The sequence below is a fragment of the Oryzias latipes genome, chromosome 18 (assembly GCF_053564925.1).
Source record: "Oryzias latipes strain Hd-rR chromosome 18, Olatipes_Hd-rR_3.1".
NCBI lineage: Eukaryota > Metazoa > Chordata > Actinopteri > Beloniformes > Adrianichthyidae > Oryzias > Oryzias latipes.
The window spans coordinates 26,599,049-26,621,238 of NC_136254.1; the positions used below are offsets into that span (position 1 = coordinate 26,599,049).

At 40.7% G+C, this 22,190-nt stretch overlaps 1 protein-coding gene across 22 annotated transcripts in view; it reads left to right on the plus strand.

Moving 5' to 3' along the window:
- The window catches only part of LOC101165348 (adhesion G protein-coupled receptor L3), a 315,230-nt gene that overhangs the window by 86,581 nt on the left and 206,459 nt on the right, over positions 1-22,190 (plus strand). For all 22 annotated transcript variants that reach the window (XM_023948942.2, XM_078936168.1, XM_078936171.1 and 19 more), the window contains one exon: positions 5,048-5,277. In XM_023948942.2, the coding sequence (XP_023804710.1) occupies positions 5,223-5,277 (55 nt within the window). In that variant the 5' untranslated portion in view covers positions 5,048-5,222. The remainder of the gene's footprint in view (positions 1-5,047; positions 5,278-22,190) is intronic.

Consider the following 22,190-nt stretch of genomic DNA (forward strand, 5'->3'; position numbering starts at 1 on the left):
TGCTCATATATGCCTTTCGGATTTTCTGTTATTGGGTGTGTTCGTTACCTCATATTTGCCAAACTACTAATTCTACATTTAAAAATGTGTAACCACCAATCGCAATTTGACTTCTGACTATCAAGTACTTTGAGAGAGAAGCAAATAGGAATAGGAAATTTTTCCACAAGTGAAATTGCTCTTGATGGCACATCCAAACATTTTTTTTCATAGTTAACTAATTGAGTTTTCCTTTCTTGATATTCTGTTTTTTTTTCTTATGTTCAGGTGTTTTTTTCTTTTTTTTTTGTGAACACAGCTTGCCTAATTAGAAAATAACACTTCTGGGTCTCACCCAGTTCGAGAAGCATTGGGCACGTTATCAATGTCAGGATTAGCTGGAGGTGTTTTACAGTAGGAGAGAAGAAGAAGAAAAAACATCTTTTATAGCTTCTGAGAGTGAAATGTCACAGTTCCACTAAATGTCTTCAACACCGTTTCAAGGATGGATTTTTGTTTGTTTGTTTGTATTCGTGGCATTATTATGTCATCAGTCAATGCCAATATCATCCAACACTTTTAGATAGAGAAAAAAAAAGGCGACTAATTAGACATGGGGAGTCTTTTCTGGCTCAATACTGGAAAAACAAAAGTATTTATCAGAAAAGGTTGCTGTAAAGAGGTCTTTTGGATGTTGGCCGGCTCATCCAAGAGAGTTCTCCTCAATCTCTGTAGTCTGAGAACATGAACCCTTTGAAACGTCAGCTCCATAATTTATCATGAGACCCCTTCTGGAGTACAAGGCCAGTTGTCAGAGTATCTCTTTGCCCTCCTATTAAAACGTTTCCAAAACCTTCTCATAAATATGAATTTTATTGTTTTGCTTTTTTTCTTTGGGTTAGAAAACTAGTTTACTTTTTTGTGTTTGGCCACATTGCCTATCAATTCCAAAGTATCACCTAAAGCCTTAGACACATCTTACAGAGAGCGCAAGTGAGGCTTGGATGGCCACCTTAAGGGATGCCCTAAAAAATGGACCGTACGATTATTGTGCGTGTTGGTAGTCTATTGTAAAGTATTTGCAAAGACGTGGGGGATGCTGTCATGAGGTGCCTTAGTAAAGTGCGTGTACTAGCTCCTTACTGAGCACGTCCAAATGCCTTGGGTGCGGGGTGTGCAGGTGATGATGGCGTGCCCGTAGGACACCTGTAGAAAGTTTACACAAACTACGCTGTTGAAGTCAGCGTCCTATTAGCTGTCGACCCATTTGACCCATCCCCTCAGGGAGCGGTGAGCTGCAGACACAGGCGTCCTCCAGATACTTGGGAACCCCAATCCAACCCCTCAATGCTGAGTGTCACTGGTATGAGTCTTTGGAATGACTCACAACCTTCCAGTCTCAGGGCGGACACTCTACCACAAGACCACTGAGCTGGTTCACCCGTAAGGGCAGTTGTGACTAAGGGTGTATTCAGACTGGAAAGGTTTGTTAGTCCAGATGAGTCCGCTCAGTTTGGTCCGGACCGAGTTCTGAACCTTGTGTTATGCACAGAATAGTGGAACTCTTGTACTTTAAACTCCTTGTCAGGATAGTTCACTTTATATTTCGCTGACCAATTTTGAACGTCTATATCAACGTCAGGTACAACACTTTTTACTTTGGTACATATTTTTATGACAGAGGTGGTTGGAAAAACAGTGTGAGCAGCAATTTGTATCACGTTAAAAGCTGTTTTATTGAGCCTCCATTCATCCGAATATATTTCAATGAGCTGCTGGGTCTCATTGTCATGGTTGCTACGTTCCTATTCTGTTCACGTCTCATAATGGCCCGGTTACGGTGGCCGTTTTAGTCCAGTTGTTCTGCTCTGAGTGTATTCAGACTGGAGCAAACTGGAGCTCAGTCTGATAAGAAACGAACCGAGACCACCGTGAAAGATGAGTCAGAGAGCACAAACTCTGGTTCACTTAAAGCTAACCAGATCTGAATACACCCTTAACCCTTGTGCTATCCTAGGCACTTTAACACTGGGAGTGGGGTCATCTAGACCCACTAGACAGTGCTCTGAACCTTTTTTCTTCAATGATTTGTGATCTTCACCGGTGTCCATGGATTACATAAAATCCTCTCCACCTTTGTCATGGTAGGGAGAACACGTCAATGTAAGGGTGGGGTCATTTTGACCCCACAAGATAGCACAAGGGTTAAGGCTTAAAGAAGTAGCAGAGCTCCGCGATGTACACGTGTTAACACACAGTCTGCCTGTTTCTCCATAGAATTGGCTTTCATCGTTTCTCCCACAGAAAAAGTCTTCCTGCTTTTCATTTGCAGTCCTCCCACCCCTTTAAAAAAAAAACAAGTCCAACGCTTCACATCCAATTTGCCGCTTAGACCGCACGTTTAGAAGTGATTATTCTCAGAATAAAACGTACACCGTCAAGGGAGCCACGTCTCCATTTGTTGTTGAGTTTATTCTCTTCCAGCTGTCAAAGCTCAACATTAAAAAAAGTTTCATACAGAAAAACAGGTTTGATCACGTACTCTGGTACTATTTTAACTTCTGCCAACAAACATGAGATCGCCGTGCAGAAGATTTGCATCTGGACATCTGCCAAGACAGAGCTGATGAGCACACCAAACCCTCCTGATGTTACACGGCGCTCTGCTTACGCGTATTTAGATGATTTTAATCTTGGATTTTTGAGTTAGGGTTAAGAGCCTGTGATAGGGACGGGCCAATTTTCCAATGGAAAAGCTGATAGAGACATGACTTGAGGTTTGGTGGGGTGTTTTTTTTTTTTAGCTTCCCGAGCGGCGTGTCCTCTGATGTCATGCAGGTGTTTTGACCCTTTGTGACTAAATCGTCTGCAGCACCACACAGAGATGATCTCCCTGCAATAGTAAGTGGGGTATGGGTGTCCTAATTGCTGCAATAATGGTCCTGATGCTTCTGCACAGACAGAGCGATATGCAAACTCTCTGACTGGTATCACTTTACGGAGATTATGTGCGTGCAGCAGATCATGTCTGATAGAGGATAATAGAAGGGTTTGGATGGGCGGAGCACTAAATCTGACTTAACCTTAATAACATGATACAGGTTTACATGGATTATCTGCTGAATCTCATCCGAAAGTAGAATACTAAACCAACAAGAACAGCAGGTTTTTTTTGTTTTTTTCAGTATTTTACCCCACTTTGGTACATTTCTTTAACTAAATTTGTTCTTGTTTTATTAATTGCAGATGCCAGACGGATGGATAACTAGACAGACAACAAACCTGCGTCAACAATTGAAAACGAAGAGCATTTTTTTAAAAATACAAAAGAGGTCTGCGGAATTGGAAAACACTGCTCCAGCTTCAAATCCTAACGCTTCGATCATTTTTTAGCCACAAAGTGGTCGTATCAACAACCACTTTCAATGAAAGGTCTATGTAGATGTGCTGATATGTACTTTTCGTGCTTCTGCGTTCAAAAGTCTTGTGTTTGCGCCTTACTACACAAGTTTTAGAGAATGTTTTTGGGCTCTATGTACAAAACGCGCAGCCATTGAAAGTTACACTAGGATGAACTTTGACCAATCAGGAAGTTGGATTTGGTAGTGACGTCCTTTTCAATACACAGAAAACTCAACTTTTTAAAAATTGATCATGGAGGAGCAATTAAGATGGATTTATTGCAACAATATGATAATAATGCATATTAATCAGCAACAGACTGTCTAATGTTACAAAGACGGTGCTAATAAAGTTGCTTAAATGGTGGATTCACGATTATCGTTATATTTAGAAAATTCTAGTTTTGGTGACTTTTTTGAATTTATCGTCGCAGCCTTAAAGTTGGACGAGACTGAAGTTGCCGTCCGATTTTTGTAACTTCCACTTTGACAGTTATGAAGGAAATTCAATATCATATTCTACATGAAAGCTAGTGTATGAATAAAGTTAAGTAACGCCAACTTCTGTAACTTCCGTACAGGCCGGTCCATGAAAATATTGTCCGGTGTTTGGTTGTTTTATTGCTTCAAAAAACAAGTGCATGTAAGACAAAAAGCAAGTTTCTCTGTTAAAATTCATTTTCCTTTAGAGTTTTAAACACCAAAAAAATAATAAATATCTAGATTGAATCCATTATAAGAATTGGACTGTATCGTATCGCCACAAAGTTCGTTGCATCTTTTATGTATCGATTTGTGGATCACAAATACAGATACAGCGTATTGACTCATGTGATAGGGAAATATGCACATCACCAATTGGTACACAAGGGCAGATTTCAAATTTAGCTAAATATTTCTGTGAATTTGTCTTACAAATGCCCAAATGTTCTCTTGCACTAGCAAAACGTACCTCTATTGTGTTAGAAATGCCCAAGGAATGTAAGTCCATACCCATCCTCCCGCTTGTCTATACTTAGTTAAAGATTTCAGCAACAGATCCTGCAGAAACTGGAAATGGGAACCAAAATGTATGGCTGCAAACACTCAAACTGTGCAGTTGTGGCACTCACACAGGACAAAGAAAACATGTTTCTTAGCGAGTTACCAGGGGGCCTCGCAAGAATGCTCCAAAGGATGAGGAGCACACTTGTGCACGCACGTAGAAAAGCATGGCGCGCACGTCCGTGCCCATACTCCGAAGCCCCAAGCAGTGCCTGCTTCATCACTCCCTCATTGTTTCTCTGTGGGAGTGATTTGTCGGTAAGGTGGGGGAGTTAACACTCAGATAAGCAAACAACAACAGATTACCCAAAAATACATTTTGTGGTTCACAGCATCTCCGCGTTTGGTTGATCACACCCGGGCTGAGCGTGGCTGACTGGAGATTGAGCAACTTGCAACCACACCACTTGGTGACAACTTGAAACCCACAATGCCATAAGGACGGTGCATGCGGATGATAAAGCCACAGCGCATCCATCTGCTGTTTTTCTTTACTAAAAACACAAGACTCCTATTGTTCCCTTGGATAAAAAGAAATGAATTGCCGCATTTCCCGGAGCTCCTGAAGCACGTTCGTTTCTGCTCAGTTAACGCATTTCGCTTCTCTCTTTGTTCTTTGGCAGATTTTGGAAAGCATCTGCAATCGGCGTGACAATAATTGAGGTCTTGTGGGAGCGGTGGCGCATTGGAGGAAACAGTGCCACATAGGAAGCACCCAACGTGGGTATTTACCACGGCAAAGACTTACTACTGAGCTCTACTGGGCCCTTCAGCAGTGGGCGGTGAGAAAAGGAGGCCATGTGGACCGTACGCCTGCTCGTCCTCGCCAGCCTCTTTGCACCGGCCGCACTGGGTAAGTTTGGCCTAATAAAGTATCAACTGATTGATTCAAAGAACCAGCTCCGATGAAAAGTGTGTTTTTAACAAGTACTTGTACCATTTTTCTGATAATGGAGGACATATATCAGTAGAATTTCGCTAGATTCATGTACGTCTATGTTTTCCATGTCTGAGTTGACATCTGGCTCAAAACTGTACAGTTGGATGGCTCCAATATTGCTGCCACTTTTGTTGCTCTGGTAATCTTAGCTTGGGGTTGTGAGGGGCTAAAGACTAGCAGAATAGAGTGTAAACAGAGAGCTCTCAGTAACAGGGAGGGAAGAGGGGCGTGGTTGCTCCGCCCTAATGGTCCTACATACAACTCAGAGGTACTTTTCTAATAAACTACTGTCGCTCTGCAGAAACTTCAGTTTTTTCTGCACTAAAGGGAAGGCAGTCAATAAATAGTTTATTTTGAAACTTACGTCATATATAGGAACTAAAAGCTACATTAAGGAAGACACAAGAGCCAGATATAAGTCTGTCAATAGTTATCAATTGCGTTAAAAGTAACTCGTTACCATCACGCTACACGTTGGCTACGTTAGAAAAGTTAGCGTATTCACAAAACCCATAACTCGCAACCTTGTTTGCAACACTTACAAAAACAAGCATTACTGTGTCACTACACCAACTCCCAACCTTGTTGGATACACAAAGAAAAAAAAAAACAGTCCAACTACGCTATTGGTTAGCCCTGTTAGAAGCATTAGCACTCTTAGCGTATTCACAATACTTTTAATGCCCTGTTTGCAATAAGTAAAAAAAAACTGATTGATTCCGCTAATACGAACTGTACTGTGACTTCGCTAACTCCCAACCTTAATAGTAACAATTAAAAAAAAAAAAAAACACAGTCTAACACCGCTACATGTTAGCCATGTTAGAAGCATTAACTGGGTTAGCGCTAGCTTGGTTAGCCTAGTTAGCATTGCCTGTAACTACCAACCTTGTTTGCAACAAGTAAAAAACAGAGTTATACTCTTAAAACAAATGTTACCTTAACAATGCTAATTACCAATCTCTAAAAACAGTCTGACAACATTACATGTTAGCTGCGTTAGCATAATAACGGTTATACCCGACCATGTTTGCAGCGGCACCACCAGAATTAATCCATATCTAAGGCACACTGAAATCTTTGAAAACAAATTATGTGTGTCTCATAGTATGGGAATATTGTGTGTTCTATAAAACAACTGTTTTTTTTTTCCAGTTGTTGCTTAAAACGGCAAAATCACAATTGAAAGACTACTAGGAACACTGAAAATAGATCAAAGATGATTGGAGTGGGACCTTAACCTCACAAAAACATTGTTGGCAAAAAGAAAACAAAAATCCTCCTCTTTTGCTATAGTTTTAGTTTGAAGCCATACCCAATTTATTTGTTTTTGTGTTTTAAATGCCAGATTCTGACATTGTCTTTGACATTTGGTTTTTATTTTTATCTCACTAATTAGCAGGGTCACAAACTTTTTATAACACTTTTTAAAAATGTTTTCAAGTAAATTTCTGGGTTTTTCTTTGTGCGCTTCTTGGCTACATCCATTGCCGTCTTAACATTATTGCTAGGCGGTGTCAACGTTTTTATCTGTTTTGCTTTTATAAGTGAAAAAGGAAAAAAAAAGAATTTTTTTTGGTTAAAATTATGAAAACAGAGTACAAAAAGTCTTGTTTTTTCCTGCTACTTTCTCAGAAAAAACCTTAATTTGAGGTTTTTTTGTTGCTTTGATGATTTGTTCCTTTGTTTTCTTCAGGGAGAAGTAAATTAAGTCATTTAAATTCAGATTAAAACAGGTCAATGGTGTTGGTCTGAGGGTTTTCGCATTTGGGTGAAATTTCGATGTGGGACTGGAGCAATGGCCCGGATAAAGGCTAATTTGATATGGCTTAAATCATTATTGGGAGATTTGGGGCTAATTGAATTGTTTTTTTTGCTACCATATCCTTGGAAGGTGGCAGCGCCTAAACCATCCAGCTCTGATTACAATGTGCTTCTCGGACATCACTGGTTTTAATTTAATGGCCAAAGGACAGGGATGAGGAGACTTTGTCAGACGTCTTCAGAAATCACTGCTGAGTGTAAATAGAGACCATCAGAGGAAGCATGTGGGGCTTAAATAGTCCTGTGCTTGGGACACCCTTAAACCCGTTAACCTCTTAGCTATTTTTCTCGTTTTACTCTGGGACGTTCTGTAACGGCTTAACATTGGTTCGGTTCCTGTCATGCCACAACATGTGCTCCTAAAGTTAAATCAGAATAGAGCCGTCAGCTGCTTTCAGTCAGACCTCTGAAGGGGGCAAAACTGTAGCTTTTTTGTGTGAGGAATACAGCATAGAGAGGGGGTAAAAAAGTTACTTTCAACTTTTTTAATTTTTAGAAGGAAATGTTAGCTTAAATGAAACCCAAATGGAGGCAAATCCAGGCAAATCTAATCAAATGCAGTGGCTGATACCAGGTCTTGTTATGGACATTGATCTTCTTGACCCTCCTGACCTTTTTTGATTAACGCTGAAGGTCCTGTCGACATATCCGACGATCACCTGGCATTTTCACTCCTTTATATTTAGCGCCACATCAGATAATAATCAAACACCATAGAGCTTCTTGACTAATTGGATGAAGCCAGCATCCACTGAAAGGAAACCTTGACTAAAAGTCGGACATTCTTTTTAGAACAAATACATTTTGCAGGATCATCATCAAGAGCCTTTTTGCATGGTTTCGTGCACCCATCCGTCTAATAATTTATCGCCACTTTCAAGTTTTTCATTGATTTCTCTTTTCTAGTGGTGGCATTTCTGTACATCTTTGATGTTAGTCCTCAGTAGGGTTACGAGATTTGGAGAAGATAATGGTGGAGAGGGGAGAATCCAATGATCTAAAAAGTTGTATCTGCCAATATCTCGAGAAACCACAGCCGTCAGATCGGCCCCTTCTGCTCCGCCGATTAACCGTCACGAGAAATGTTAACATCAAACGGACAAGCTGTTGAATCATTAGTCGAAATGGAAGAAATGCCCCTAAGGAAAGCACATCTTTAAGGACTAGATTAAGTGGTTGACGCATTGTAAATAATTTGGCATTTAAGCTATTTAACACTCAGCCCAACGCAGTCGTTTTCGGCAGACAAGGCCAGATGTTGCCAGGGAAGTGTTTCTGCAGCTGGGGGAAAGCTTAAGTCGAGACGTTCACCACATTGTCATTGTGTGTGCGATTCACTCAGAGTGTTGGGAATGTGCACTCGGGAGGATGCTGACCTACTTTGGGGGACTGTAGTCCCCTTTTGTCTGTGCACGATCAGACACGCGCTACATAACACCCGTTCCGTCACATGCCAGTTTCTCATTTAGCAACACATCGCGACATGCACGTAGAAAATTGGACACAGATGTGCGTGACGTTGCAGCTTCCAAGTTTTTTATTTTTTTGCATTTTCAATAGAAACATGAGGACTTGTGGCTCATGGGGGTCTTTTTTGGGGGGGTTGTCTTGTGGTATTGTTGAATTTAATGCGGCGCAGCAAATCCTTACGAGATTAATGAAAAGCCTTCGTCTGCAATGTCACCACGGAGTCAATAAATAAGCAAAACGCACTGTTGTTGTTTTCCAAAGCAGATAGCAACAGTGCAGAAGCAACGGCCCGAACCCTGAGTGTACCGCATGAATCAGGCGCTTCTGTGCATGTAAACCGCTGCAGGAAGGACTTTATATTCATCCCACTTAATACCACCCCACGGAGTCTGCGATGTTTCGCCGCTGTAACAGATGATAGCTACAGAAACTGTCTTAAGACATGAAAGCGTGACGTCTGACGCGCATTTGGCACGGCCGGATACAAAAGGCACACATCCTGCCCTCGGAAGTAGATATCAAACCGCTGAGAAGGGCCCGGAGAGCGGTTGGTAATGAGCGACGGCTTCGACACAGATGCAGATGTGAGCCTGACACATCTGTTTCGGTGAGCGCTAGCGTCAGTACTTCTTTACATTTAACAGAGCTGTGTCAGGTGAGTGGCAAGCCTTGACAAGAGAGCTCGGGGGAGGAGAGATGAGGGGTAGAGGGGGGTAAAAAAAATGTTGCTGACTTTACACGGAGCTGAATGCGAGCCAACGCGCGCCGTACAAGCACCTCAGCCTGAAGCATCAGCACAAACACGTAAAGGTTAGCCGTACGCGACCAAAACAAGTTTGCCCGACTTGAACGTCAGTCTCACCGTTCCCAGCCGATCCAATTAATTAATCTCCCGGTGCCAGGGCACCAACTTTTTTTTTTTTTTTTACGCCAAGGCAGCCTCGGAACTGCTTAATTTGCTTAATTAATTGAACAAATGATTTATTTGAGCTCATATTTCAGCGCGGCGGCTGAGTGTTCTATGTAGAGCCTGCTGAGGCGTGTACTGTTTTGTCGTGACGGCGAGACACCTCTCCAAGCATTGTAAACATGTGGGCTTAGGAGTGGGTGGGTGTCAATCATTCCCTTGCTGCTGCAAGTGAATGGTACTTTCGCTTTTTGTACGAGCAGATCCTACACTCTGCAGCTGGGGATTACAAATACATGAAAAAGAAGACATTAGATTGGGGGGAAAAAGAACTTGTGTTCAACTCTGACTGGGTTAATTAAAGTGAAATGAGTCCATCATTATAGTTCGATGGGTTTTCCTCTTTGGTGAAATGGCTGATTATATACAGCAGCACTTTTGAATAGCATCGGTTTTGAGTTGGTTCACATTTTGCCTGCGATTGGAAACGACATAAATATCTGTACTCAGTTTTTAAAACAAAATAAACTACTATAAAGTACATTCACTTTTACCAACCATCTTAAACAATACTAAATTGACTAAAATAGTTTTGGCTGAGCATGTTTTATGTAAGGGTTAATGGCCGACGAACTATGCATTGTCACTTTTTAACACACACCGTGGAAGCCTGAACCGCGATGAGCGTTAAAAAGTGATAATGCACACTTCAAAGGCCACTAACCCCCTCATACTATGGTCACTTACAAAAGAAATAAATATCACCCAGTTTTTAGTCCTTAATTCTGTTTTTTTTTCTCGATTTGGATGTTTTTTTCACAAAAGGCGGACTATTTGTTACGTGGTGCGGTGCCGTGTCATGTTACCATGACAAGGTGCCGCACCACAGCTGCAGTCAAGATTTGGCGATATAAAGCAATATATATTTGCTGATCGCCCCGATGGGTTAGATAAAGCATCAGATCAGAGAGAAAGTTCATCCTGTCCAGATGATGGAGCTAAAGGTTGTTTTAAAGTAGCCGGCGCAGTGATACAAAACATTTAAGCTAGGTGACCGGATCTTCTTTTTGGGGCGTGCGGTTATCACTTTTTAATGCACACCCATCAGCCAATCAGAATCGATTATTCACCCGGACCATGGTACAAGCTACGTTCACACCGGGCATGTGTCGCGGGTTCCAGAAGGCGCAAGGTGTTTACACTGAAGTGTTGCTTCCTGATACTACCGTGTGTACCCACAGTTGGAAAGAGGCTTGGTGCAAATCTTGGTCCAGACTTCGTCTTCCAAAGCTCCATTCCAACACATAAAAGACTTGGCACCAAAAGTCTAGCCAGGCACAAACAGCAATTATTTGTTTCTTCTCCATTATCAATTTTCACACAGCATCTCCGTGAATTTAAAAAGGACGCCATCCATACGCCCCTACCAGATCCAAGACCTTGCTTTGTCAAAGTTAGACTTGGTTTAACATTCATCCACTGTTAACTTTCTGTACGTAGAGCCTAAAAACAGTTGTACACTTTTCCTGTGAAGTGGCTGCTTGAATGTGCGTTGGTGAGAGCGGAGTGAACATTGCATTCGGGAAAAAAATTCTTCAGTCTTGTGTTGATAAATCTTTAAAATGTGTTGACGAATTTGCAGAAATACCTATTACTTACATCATTGTCTATCATTGTTAAGCTCCGTCCACACTGAATGTGATTTGGCTCCAGTTTTACTGTTAAGTGCTCCCTATGGTTAAAAAAAATATACATGACTTCTGATTGGAGAGAAGCAAAAGAATTTCCCAACAGCGTTTTTTTTTTAAATCTCTGGAGCCCAGAAAGAAGATTTCTTTCCAAAAAGTATCAGCAGATTCAATCCAATAATTATAATTTATTAAGACTGAAGCGTAGGGAATTTCGGTTAACTGTGTTGTTCCTAGGCTTTCACATTCTGTTTGCTAAAAGAAGCGTTTTGATGATTCACCCCTTAAAGGAAATTCATCAGGGAATTCAAGGATCTGCCCCCTTTTTTGGCGTGCAGGTGCAGCCTTTTGATTTATTTATTTTTTTCATCTTCCTCATATTCATTCCAAAGGTAGCTTCAAGAGTTGCCATTAGGACTCCTTTTCACTTATATTGTGAATGCTAATCACCTATTTACATATTTATTTTGCACTTATAGAAGACTGTGAAGACACAACATGCCAGGCTAAAAGGCAAAAATGAAAAACGGCATTTTCTTGATCTTCCCTTTTCAGCTCCACTCTCCTTCGTTATATATTTTCGTTGGCATTTGGCACGGAGCTCAAAAATCCCCTCCTGGTTTTATGGCTCTGTGTAATGAGTAAAAAATCGATACCTGCTTGATATGGGAAATAAAACAATGGCCTTTGCTGCTCGTGGCATCCATAGCGACTGGCCGACAACGCCAAATTGCTGTCAGAGCTTGCAACCCGAGAGGAATGAGTGACAGGATATTAAGAATGGTGAGGTGGGGTTAAATACCCCTGTGTGTTTTATAGCCCCCCACCCCGCCGCCGCCACCTGTGTATATCTCACAAATAAATGGATTAAGCCCAGCGTGGACTCAAAGGCATAATTTGGTAAGCGCTGAATGATGCCATTTAAAGTGGGACCTGGAGACGGCCGAATGGTGTTTAATGAGGACAGATATCGACGGCAAGGTCAAGTGGCAGTGGATGTTAGTTTGCATTGGCCCGCGTAACGCACGTTTATTTGTGCCGTCTGGAGGGATCGGAGAGAGGAAAACACAGAGCGGAACCCCGCAGACCGGCTCATGGTGGGCGTACGATACCACACGGTTTCCCACGCTGCACGGCAGCAGGGGTCAGGCAGCAATTTCGGGTGTGGGTGGAAAGCGAGGAGCCGGGAAGGGCAAAGCAAGAAAGCATGCAGAGACACAACGCCGCTACATCTGCTTGCCGAAATTGTGAAATTAATTACTTAGTTCCCCACGGATGCAATTGAGCAAGATCCAACCAAGTGTGTTGCTGGATGGGGCGCAGTTGCGCCGCGGTGCTTGCTTAGTCGGAGCATTGGATGCTATGTTACCGTCTCTGCAAATTAGCGTTCTTGCTGTTTATCCTTGCACTGTTTGAACCACCACTTGATTTGAGTGAAGCGCTGTGTCTTAGCCACCCACATAACACATTTTTAATGCACTTGTGCTCCATTTAATTATGCCTTAAGGCTAAACGGCATACACCTATTATTCATACTAAAAATTCTCCTATGCTTCTACTAAAAGTTGTTATTTGGATACATGTAGTTGGGGGATTTTGAGGATGTAACGAAAGAAGATGTACTTTGCTCCATTTTTGACGTCAGAGAAAACATTGAGCTCACACAGAAAACAGATGTGTCCTCTTAAGTCATGGGAAAAGCATCAAATCTCCCTAAATTGCCTTTTCAAACCCATTAACTAAATGAATAATTCACTGTAAAATCTGAGATATGACCCACTCTGTGAAAAAATGGCTGCAACTTGATAAATAATTCCTGCATAGCATTTTTTTTCTTTTTTATTGAGGGTGAAACATGCTCAGCATAGCGTGGCCAGCCCTCATCCTGAAACCAAGTGATGACTGGTGCTTTTTCTAATAGGTCGGGAGGGACTGTCCTATCCGTTTAAGAGTCTTTTTATCAAGCAAGCTCACTCCGTCTTAAGTTAAAGACGCACTACAGGAATTTTTTATCGTGTTTTGCCAGCTTTCAGCCAGTAAGGCAAAGTATGCTCTAGCTAGGGGGGAAAAGAAAATCATTTTATGTCATCATATACATACTGGACGGACCGAAATGAACTACAACTGCTGTCCATTAAGCAGACTGTTTAGGCCAGGGGTCGCCAACCTTTACCACTGAAATGAAGGCACAGGGAGCCGCAACACTAGGGGTGTTAGCAAAAATTATTTCGCCGATGTATCACGATAGTTCATTTGGAAATATGATTGGAGATTGTATTGATTCAAAATGCTGTCAGGATATTTATCTAATTATTTATTTTAATTATTTGTGACCGTGATGTTTCCTTTCGTCTTTTGTCCATTTTCCAGAACCTTGAATAGACTTTTCTGTCTTTGTTGAGGGGTTAAGCCCCTCCCAGGGGGGCCCCTAGGCACCATGACAATCTTAGAACATGCTAGTTATTTTACTAAACCAAAGAGAGCTGCAGCACAAGGATGAAAGAGCCGCAGGTTGCCAGCCGCTGGTTTAGGTGTAAGGACACCAAAAAATACAATTTAAAGTTTCATTCATTTCATTTACTTGGTTTATTATGGCTTGACAATCACATGGGATCTCTCATCAAGCCCAGTACAGCGTCCAATCTATATTTTTCAATCTTCCATTCTTTATACATGTACATCACTATCAAATATCTGATCATCATTGGATTTTTCAAATTATTGGATTTTTTTGAGTGACATAATAATCCGGTGTCAATAGAGAGAAATTGGATCAACCCATATAGACTTTACATGAAAAAGCCGACACATGTATATATAAATATATATATTATCTGCTTTTATTTGACATATTTCATAGTTTTACGTTCTCATACGTGTAATCAAACGCAGAAGACAAAATGGAGTAATGTTGTGTTCCTGGGGAAAAGTACAAATGTAATACAGCACTGTGTTGCGTATTTGGCTGATAGTTAAAGTAACAGGTAGTTCGAAAGAGACATTATTACGGACATACTTGGTTGTTGAAATACACTAATCATAACCTTGTTGAACCAGTATGTTTTTTTGTTTTGTCTAGTCTTTACCAAGCCTCCAAAAGGCTGTACAGGTTGTGTAGTGTCAACCCAGTTTTGTCTGAGAACGAGGAGGCTCTCCGTAAAGTTTAGAGGCATGAATTGTGCTTTAATTCAGTTCCAATTGCACTGTTTTTGAAATCTTTAAATGTTTACTTGAGTTTATGCAGTGAGTTGCTTAAACAGCCACACAACTAATACTAATTAGGAGCCTTCCCCTTTCATTAGTGCAGACATGATTTAGATTTCAGAAGTAATAGCTGCCTGTCACCAAAGCTAGATTACAGTCATATAAACACACAAAATAATTATATACATACACACATACATACACACACATGTATGTATACACACACACAAACATATATATATATATGTGTGTGTGTATAGATATATATACACACATATACATATACATATATATATATATATATATATATATATATATATATATATATATATATATATATATATATATATATATATATATATATATATATATATATACACACATATACATATACATATATATATATATATATAAACATGGGGACATAACACTGGGAACAAGAAAAGAAAACAAAAGAAGGGCCTTGATTAGTTCAACAACGGACATGCCGTAGCAATACCACCTTCATTTGACCAACAAAAGGAAATAACTGTGGAGCAGAAAATGATTAGCCTAGGTCCTTTCTGATTCCTTTTGCTCCTCGTACAGTAGCCTGTTATCAGGCTGAACACTCAATGCACTTGTACACAAACAAAGATCTGATACAATTTTGCCTTGAACTAGAAATTCATCACTGATGCAACGGGCCAATTAGGGGCAAGGTGTTTTGGGACTGTTTTTCTATCATTGAACAAACGGAGCATGCACAGTAATGGGCGATTCGGCCTCGGAGAGTCAATAGTAGGAATTGTAAAATCCGCATCTGAATCAAATCAGAGGGGCAGATATAAAAATGAAAACACTGACATATATTAGTTTATATGCACCTTTAGAAAAAGAAATAAAGAAGATCCAGGAAGGGAGAGGCGACTGTGGTTGGGGTGATACTAGAGATGGCCTTCAACGTGGCCCAGTGCCCTACTAGAGGAATTCAATACAGCCATTGAGGAAAAAATAGAATGCGGCTATTGTTTAGGATCTAGCCTCCTTTGGGAAGCTGGTCCATTTCCTTATTAATTGTGCTCTCATTAAAATAAAAGGAAGAAGAGGGAGGAACCGATAGCTGGGGAGTAATGGTAGATGCTCAGCATGGCCTCCCGGTTTGGAAGGATGCCTAGGTCAAGTCCAGTTCTACTTTTTTCTGCCGAATGGAAAACACTGTGGAGTTTATCTATATTTTATAGTACACACTCAACACTCCTCTCTCTCCTACACATAAACACAAATCAGACTTTTCGACTTTACCTTCCCCTTTGTTAGTAACAGGAAAGACTACATTTCAGTCAATACCCCGACCAAACGTCTACCCTGATATGTTACCCAATATTTGGTCGTCCCATTTTATGCCTTTATCAGCTAACAGGCATTATAAAGCTAAAGTAATTTCTGGGTTTAGGGAGAAGGAGTCCTGGCAAGATTCCATATTGAGTCATTGAGTCAAACAGTCAGCACCTCCTAATGCTTCTCAGTAAAACACAAGTACTTTAGCAGAAAACTGACACAGAGTCTGTATTTCGTTCCATTTACTGCTATAATGATGATCATGGCTGAATCTGTGGGAAACACCACTCAAATACTTCTACATGACATGCTGTTCTTACAATATTTCACAAAAAACCCTGAAATGGTAAAAAAATTACACATATGGAAACTTGGCTGAGGTTCTACGCCGGACACCTCTCCTGATGCAACTGGACTGTAATCGAACTTGGTCACAAACGTGCCACTCGCTGACTTGTAATCCCCATTTCTGAACAACCTGGACACCATACCATTAAGCATCCATCCTAAAGGATCAATTATCATTAGGTTGTCATTTATTTTAATAATTTGTTTCATATAGTGAACCTAAACAACCAGGAATTCTAGATTGACTTTAGATGTATTCATAATCGATTTGTTGAGGATAACAATAATCTCAGATTTGCTTTGAACCAAGATGAATGAAAGTATTAATACAGTATATCTGCAAATTATCTCTTATTAACGCCAGTCTCCAATAGTTGCCTGGCTCCTTTAATATCCGCCCATCTCCCCCAGGTCGTAGGGACGGGTGTGTGTGGTATTTGTATTGTGAGCCAGTGTTGCAATAGCCAAGAAACATTTATTGGATTTAGCGTTGAAACTTTGTTCGGTGGCATACGCCAAAGAACATTCTGGTGAGGAATCTGCACAACATTTTGGGGTGGATCCTAAACGTATCAGCGGGAGTGATACTGATATTGGTGCAAAGAAATCAAGTGATGAGTTAGAAGAACTGGTTTGAACATGGATTATTGAGCAAAGATGGAAAGGTGCACGTCTCCAGGAATATTTTTATTTTGCATAAAAGTGAAAATGGTTTTTGAAATGGAGATTGATGATTCTTCAAAGAGTAAAAAAAACAAACATTCACAGCTAGTGTATCAGAACGAAAGACAATGTTCTCATCCTTTCAATGGTGTTTTCTGCATTTCTTGACCAAATTTCACCCCAAAAGGAACCCATTAGTCATCAGCGTTCTCTGGATGAAACGCCTTCCTGTGAGATTCCGTGTGTGGCTGCCTGCTTATGGTGGCCATCTGCCAAATTTTTTTGAATAAAATCCCAGGATACTAAAGGCAGATATACGGTCCCAAAGATATGTGTGGCATGATACCTGTACAATACATGTAAACCACAAAACTAAGATTGTCATGACATTCATTTATCTTCTAAATCCGTTTTTGTCCCTTTCGGGGTGACAGGGTCCCGACCCCTCGTGGGCGAAGGCAGGGTACACCCTGAACAGGTCACCAGTCTTCACAGGGCATCATCATGACGTGATAATGATAAAAACGTCCTATCCAAACTTGCTAAACCCGTTAACAGCAGACCTTTAGCTCTGGTGTTAATGATCTTTGAACTACCGTAACTCTTCAACCATTTTCAGGCTATTAACATATGAAACCGCTTAGATACAACATTTTACAACCCTGACGTTTTTACATTTTTGCTTTTGTCCACAGCAGAATCCGCTGGAATTACGGCAATTGCGCAAACAGTGGAAGAGCTACAGTAGTTCAAAGAGGATGTGTTATTTTGTGTCACTCGAATTGAAGGGCCCTTTTCATGACATTGGGTTGCTGGAGCCTATCCCAACTACTGTCAGACGAAGGTGGTGTTCACCCCAGACCAGGGGTGGGCACACTACAGCCCGGATCCGGCACACCTCCATGTTTGGTCCGGCCCACTGAACAATATCAGAGACCCATGTTTTTTTTTGTCTGGCCACATGATCAAGACGTGACATTTTATTCCCCCCTTCTGCAGAGAAACACTGTCCATACGCAGGATTGCAGCCTTAGCTAAGTTTCCCCCTCTGTCCCATGCTCACCATTGCCGCCTACCAAGAGACTGTAGATAAAATAAATAAGTAAACCATTAACATGACATAAAATTAACATAGATTAAGTTTAAAAAAGTTTAGAATGCATAGTTCCCCATGATATAATCAACCTACTCAATTTCATTGGGCTGTCTGTTATTAAAAAAGTTTTTCATTGCTTTGCCAACTCTTCCCGTTTCTGCCAGATGACCACACAATATCAAAGCCGAAGCTATGGAAACATGTTAAGGACATATAGTTCTAGTTGGAGAATATTATTTCTATTTTTGCATGCAGAACCATAAGAAAATACAAACCTATAATAAGTCAAACAGACCTGTCGCCCACAGCATGCCCAGAGAAAAATATGCATCAACAGTTTTTGCACTATGGGCTCACAGAGCAGCCTACGATGTTTAATGTTACAGGTTTGGCCGATTTTCGCCCGCAGACAGCCAGTATCCACCTTTGAGGACAGCTGTGGCTACGGCATTACCTATATTAGTATGTAAAGCAGGAATTAATTCCCTTAGACTCCGTCAGACTCGCCGGTCGCGGGTTAAACGTGTTATCTCCTTATTAGATATGGACATATCTTTAATGGGAATGTGAAATACCACAGTGAGGATGTCGTTTTCTTTGGGGAACATAAAGGGCAGGAGCCATAACTTTTTTATGGACATATACCGGTGACAGAGTGCCTACAAAAGACCAACTGTGTCAAACGAACGAGAGAAGAAGAAAAAGAAAAAAAAAAAACCCCGCAGGTGCACATTCCCCCAGTGGTACATTCCCTTTTGCCTCCCGCTCCCCACACACACACACATTTCCATGATCGCTGCCCCTCATTCGGTTGTGGGAAGAGGTGGGGTCGGGGTTAAAGGGAGATCCTCTTTCACTGGGGAGAATAGAGTTCTCTCTGTGCCACGAGATGGACCGGGAAGAGGCTTGAAACCAGAGACGCCGAGTGAGCGATGTCCCTCTACAGCCGGCAACGCCGTCGCACAATATGGCGTGCCGGTTTTTTTATGGCCCCGCTGCAGATGTTCCTCAGCTGCCTGTCTGCTCTGTGCATACAATGGAGGCTATTTTGCATGGGCGACTGTCCCGGGGACCACCCCAAAACACGGAGATTATGATTTAAATCCCTGGCTCCCTTGTGACACATTTCTCCTAAATGAGCCACATGGGAGTGGAAGTACCTTTTTAATCTTTTGCAAGTTACCACACGTCCTCCTCATTTATTTATTTATTCCGCCCTGCAGCAATCTTAGGCTGCAAGGACCAGATTTGTTTTCCTTTACAATCCACCTTTAAGCAACAATTTTGCCCCCGCCACATACTTAAAAACTCGCCAAAGTATGTGACTCACCTACGGAAGTACCAGGTGAAAAGGAACTTTTGATATAGTGAACGAACACCACTCAAAAGACCAAGCAAAGCAAAAAAAAAGAAAAAAATGATGACATCACAGCTAGAGAGATGCATATTCACCATTAATTATTTCTGCACAGTCAACCCCTGTCTGTTACCTGTCATCTGGAACGTAGAAGCAAAGATCAAAGGAGATCAAAGACGTAGCATATATTAAAACAAGCTAACACTAGCAGCAGTTGCGTCGCCGTTTTATGGAATCACATTTTTTTGTCTGCCCCCATATTGTTTTTGTATTTTATGAGATATGGTTGCTCATTTCTGTCATTCATAATCTTTCATTTGTGCCTTTAGTATTACATGCTGGCGCTAACCGTTTAGCTCTGAAACAATACAGCACAAAAAGAAACTCATTCCTTCATAGTCGTTGGAAAAGCTTGTGCAGCATCACGCAGAGAAGCGCCAAGAAAGGACAAACATAAGATTAAAATCGCTGCAGGGAGGAGGCGGATCCTCGCAAACGGGGGGAGGGGTCGATGTAGAAAAACTGTCACTCTGGACATCCATCACATCTTTAAGGTGTGTGCACCAGATTGCAACATCTCTTCTCCCCAATCCCGTATCCCAAGGGAGATGGAGCCGGTGGATAATGCATCGCAGTTGCAACGAGCGCACGCACTTGTAAAAAATTACCAAATCACACGGGAGGTAACACAAGAAGACGGTTGCTTTTAAGTACGGCTTTTAATTTGCTGATGCCATCCGCTACACCAAATTGCATCACAGAATAAAAGCCAACACCCCCCCCCCCTGCCGCCGCCATAGCCAACCACCAATTACTTTATTTTTTCTACCTTTAAACTGCAACATGCATGCAAATATTTCAGGGCTTTTATAGCGCAGTGAGTGCAGGAAACCATCAACTGTCTCTGAGGGAATTAAGACTACACTGTATTGTAATAAAAAGCTCATTTTAAAAAAGGGTGACTTCTATTCTGACACTATTAATAGGTCAAAATAAAGTGATGTCTTTGTTAAAAAAAAAACTGTTACAGATGCATGCATTATGCATGAAATTCTATTTTAATATTGCCATTTTAATCTTTTTTTTGTACCTCATTATGTAAGTAAACACTACAGAAGCACTTTAATTAGTATTAATTCATGCTGTTTTGCCCTCAGATATTTCACTGCTACAAAAAATCCACTTGCGGCAATATGAGCAAGGGGGGTGGGGGGGGGTGGGGTTCATGTTCTTTTCACAGCAGAGACGTTTCAGAGTCTGAGAGGGAGTTTTTTTCTTCACGATAGAATGCAAACGAGATTTGCATTTGTTGTTCTTTCCTTAGATTTGTCTTCAAAAGGGATAGAAAATTGAAGAATAAAGAAATAGATAAATAAATAAAGCAGCTACCCGCAACCGCAAAATTCCCAGTAAAAAAAAGTCACCTTATAAATCGACAAGCCCGTGTGCTTTTGTTTTAAAATAGTTTTTGCTATTTTTCCACATTTCCAGCTGTCAAAGGAGCGAAGAAGACTTGTTTTCTTATTAGTGCAAAAAAGGAAAAAAAAGTGCAAATTAAAGGCCAGTTTGCACAATTCCGGATCATTTTACTGCCATTTCCTGACCAGCAACCACCTTGATCAGGAGACGCACAAATTAGCCTTCACTAAGAAGGGGGGAGTTAATACGGCTTTTGTTGTGACAGCTGGCGTGGCACTAACCTGATGGCCGCTGTGTTAGTGTTGGAGTTCGGCCCCATTTGCTCTCAGTATTGCGCTATTAATACAGCTATAATAAGTCAAGCCCCTGGGATCCATTCACACACTGATATTGCCTGGTTTCCATTTCGTTACAAGAGGACACATTTTCTAAGTATTCTGTCATTGGCCTGTGCTATATTTTATGAGAAAGGACTTTCAACGAGGAGGCTGGTTGCCGTGGTGACGGACAAAGTGCACTGATGTATTTAAATGAGTGGTGCTTATTAAAGTTATTGTAGAGATATACAGGGTGAGTATGCTCACGAGTGGCACAGGTTTTGGCACTTTGCCATAATGAAGGTCTAAAGATAACAAAGGAGGTCCCCCCCTCATAATTAGACATTTAATATAAATGTATAAATTCATTTATTGCCTTGGCTACTAGTTATAAAATGCACAATGTCAAATTTACTAAATGATTATATTAAAATATATTAAGGAGATTTAATTAAATTTGTTGTTTTTTTAACACCAAATTGAATTTAAGAAAAAAATCTACCTAATTTCGATCATGAAATAAACTAAAACAATTTTTTGGTTAACTCTACACAGTTAGCCTTTTATTAATGTAATCGATGGGTGTTTCCACAAATTATTCTTGTGAACTTTTTATTTTTTTCACAACCTTTTAACAACAGAGCTTGAGTTATTTGAAATTTAAACATAACTTATATAATTGGCTAGTAATTGTTTTTTCTCAAATTATTTATGCAAACTTTCACGAAAAGTTTGACATTTTTTTAATATTTTTCTCAACCTTTTTAACATTGGAGCTCCAGCTCAGAAATTTTTTGGACTACCTTAACGTTTACGAAATCAACGTAATTCCAACGGCTTTTGAAGCAGTGGGAAAAAAAGCAGCTTTGCCCTGATATGCAACACTTTAATAATGTGCTATATATTCTTACAATTTTATGGTAGCTCAGCACATTTTTAAAAATTTAATTTAATGTATTTAAGAGACCCACTCTGAGGAATTTAGTGTTTCTGGTTTTTGTCAACATGTTCTTGTGGGATTTTTCCAATGATGGAAAACATTTATATAAAGAAAATTTGGCATAAAAATGCATTCTTGAATATTTTCTAAAAAAAAAATACAGTTTGAAAAAGTAGCTTATTTATGATCTAAAAAAAAAAAACGGCTGGGTGGGCCAACTCTGAGCTCTCAGCAAATAGAAGGGAAGTGGGGGCGGAATTGCTCCGTACCATC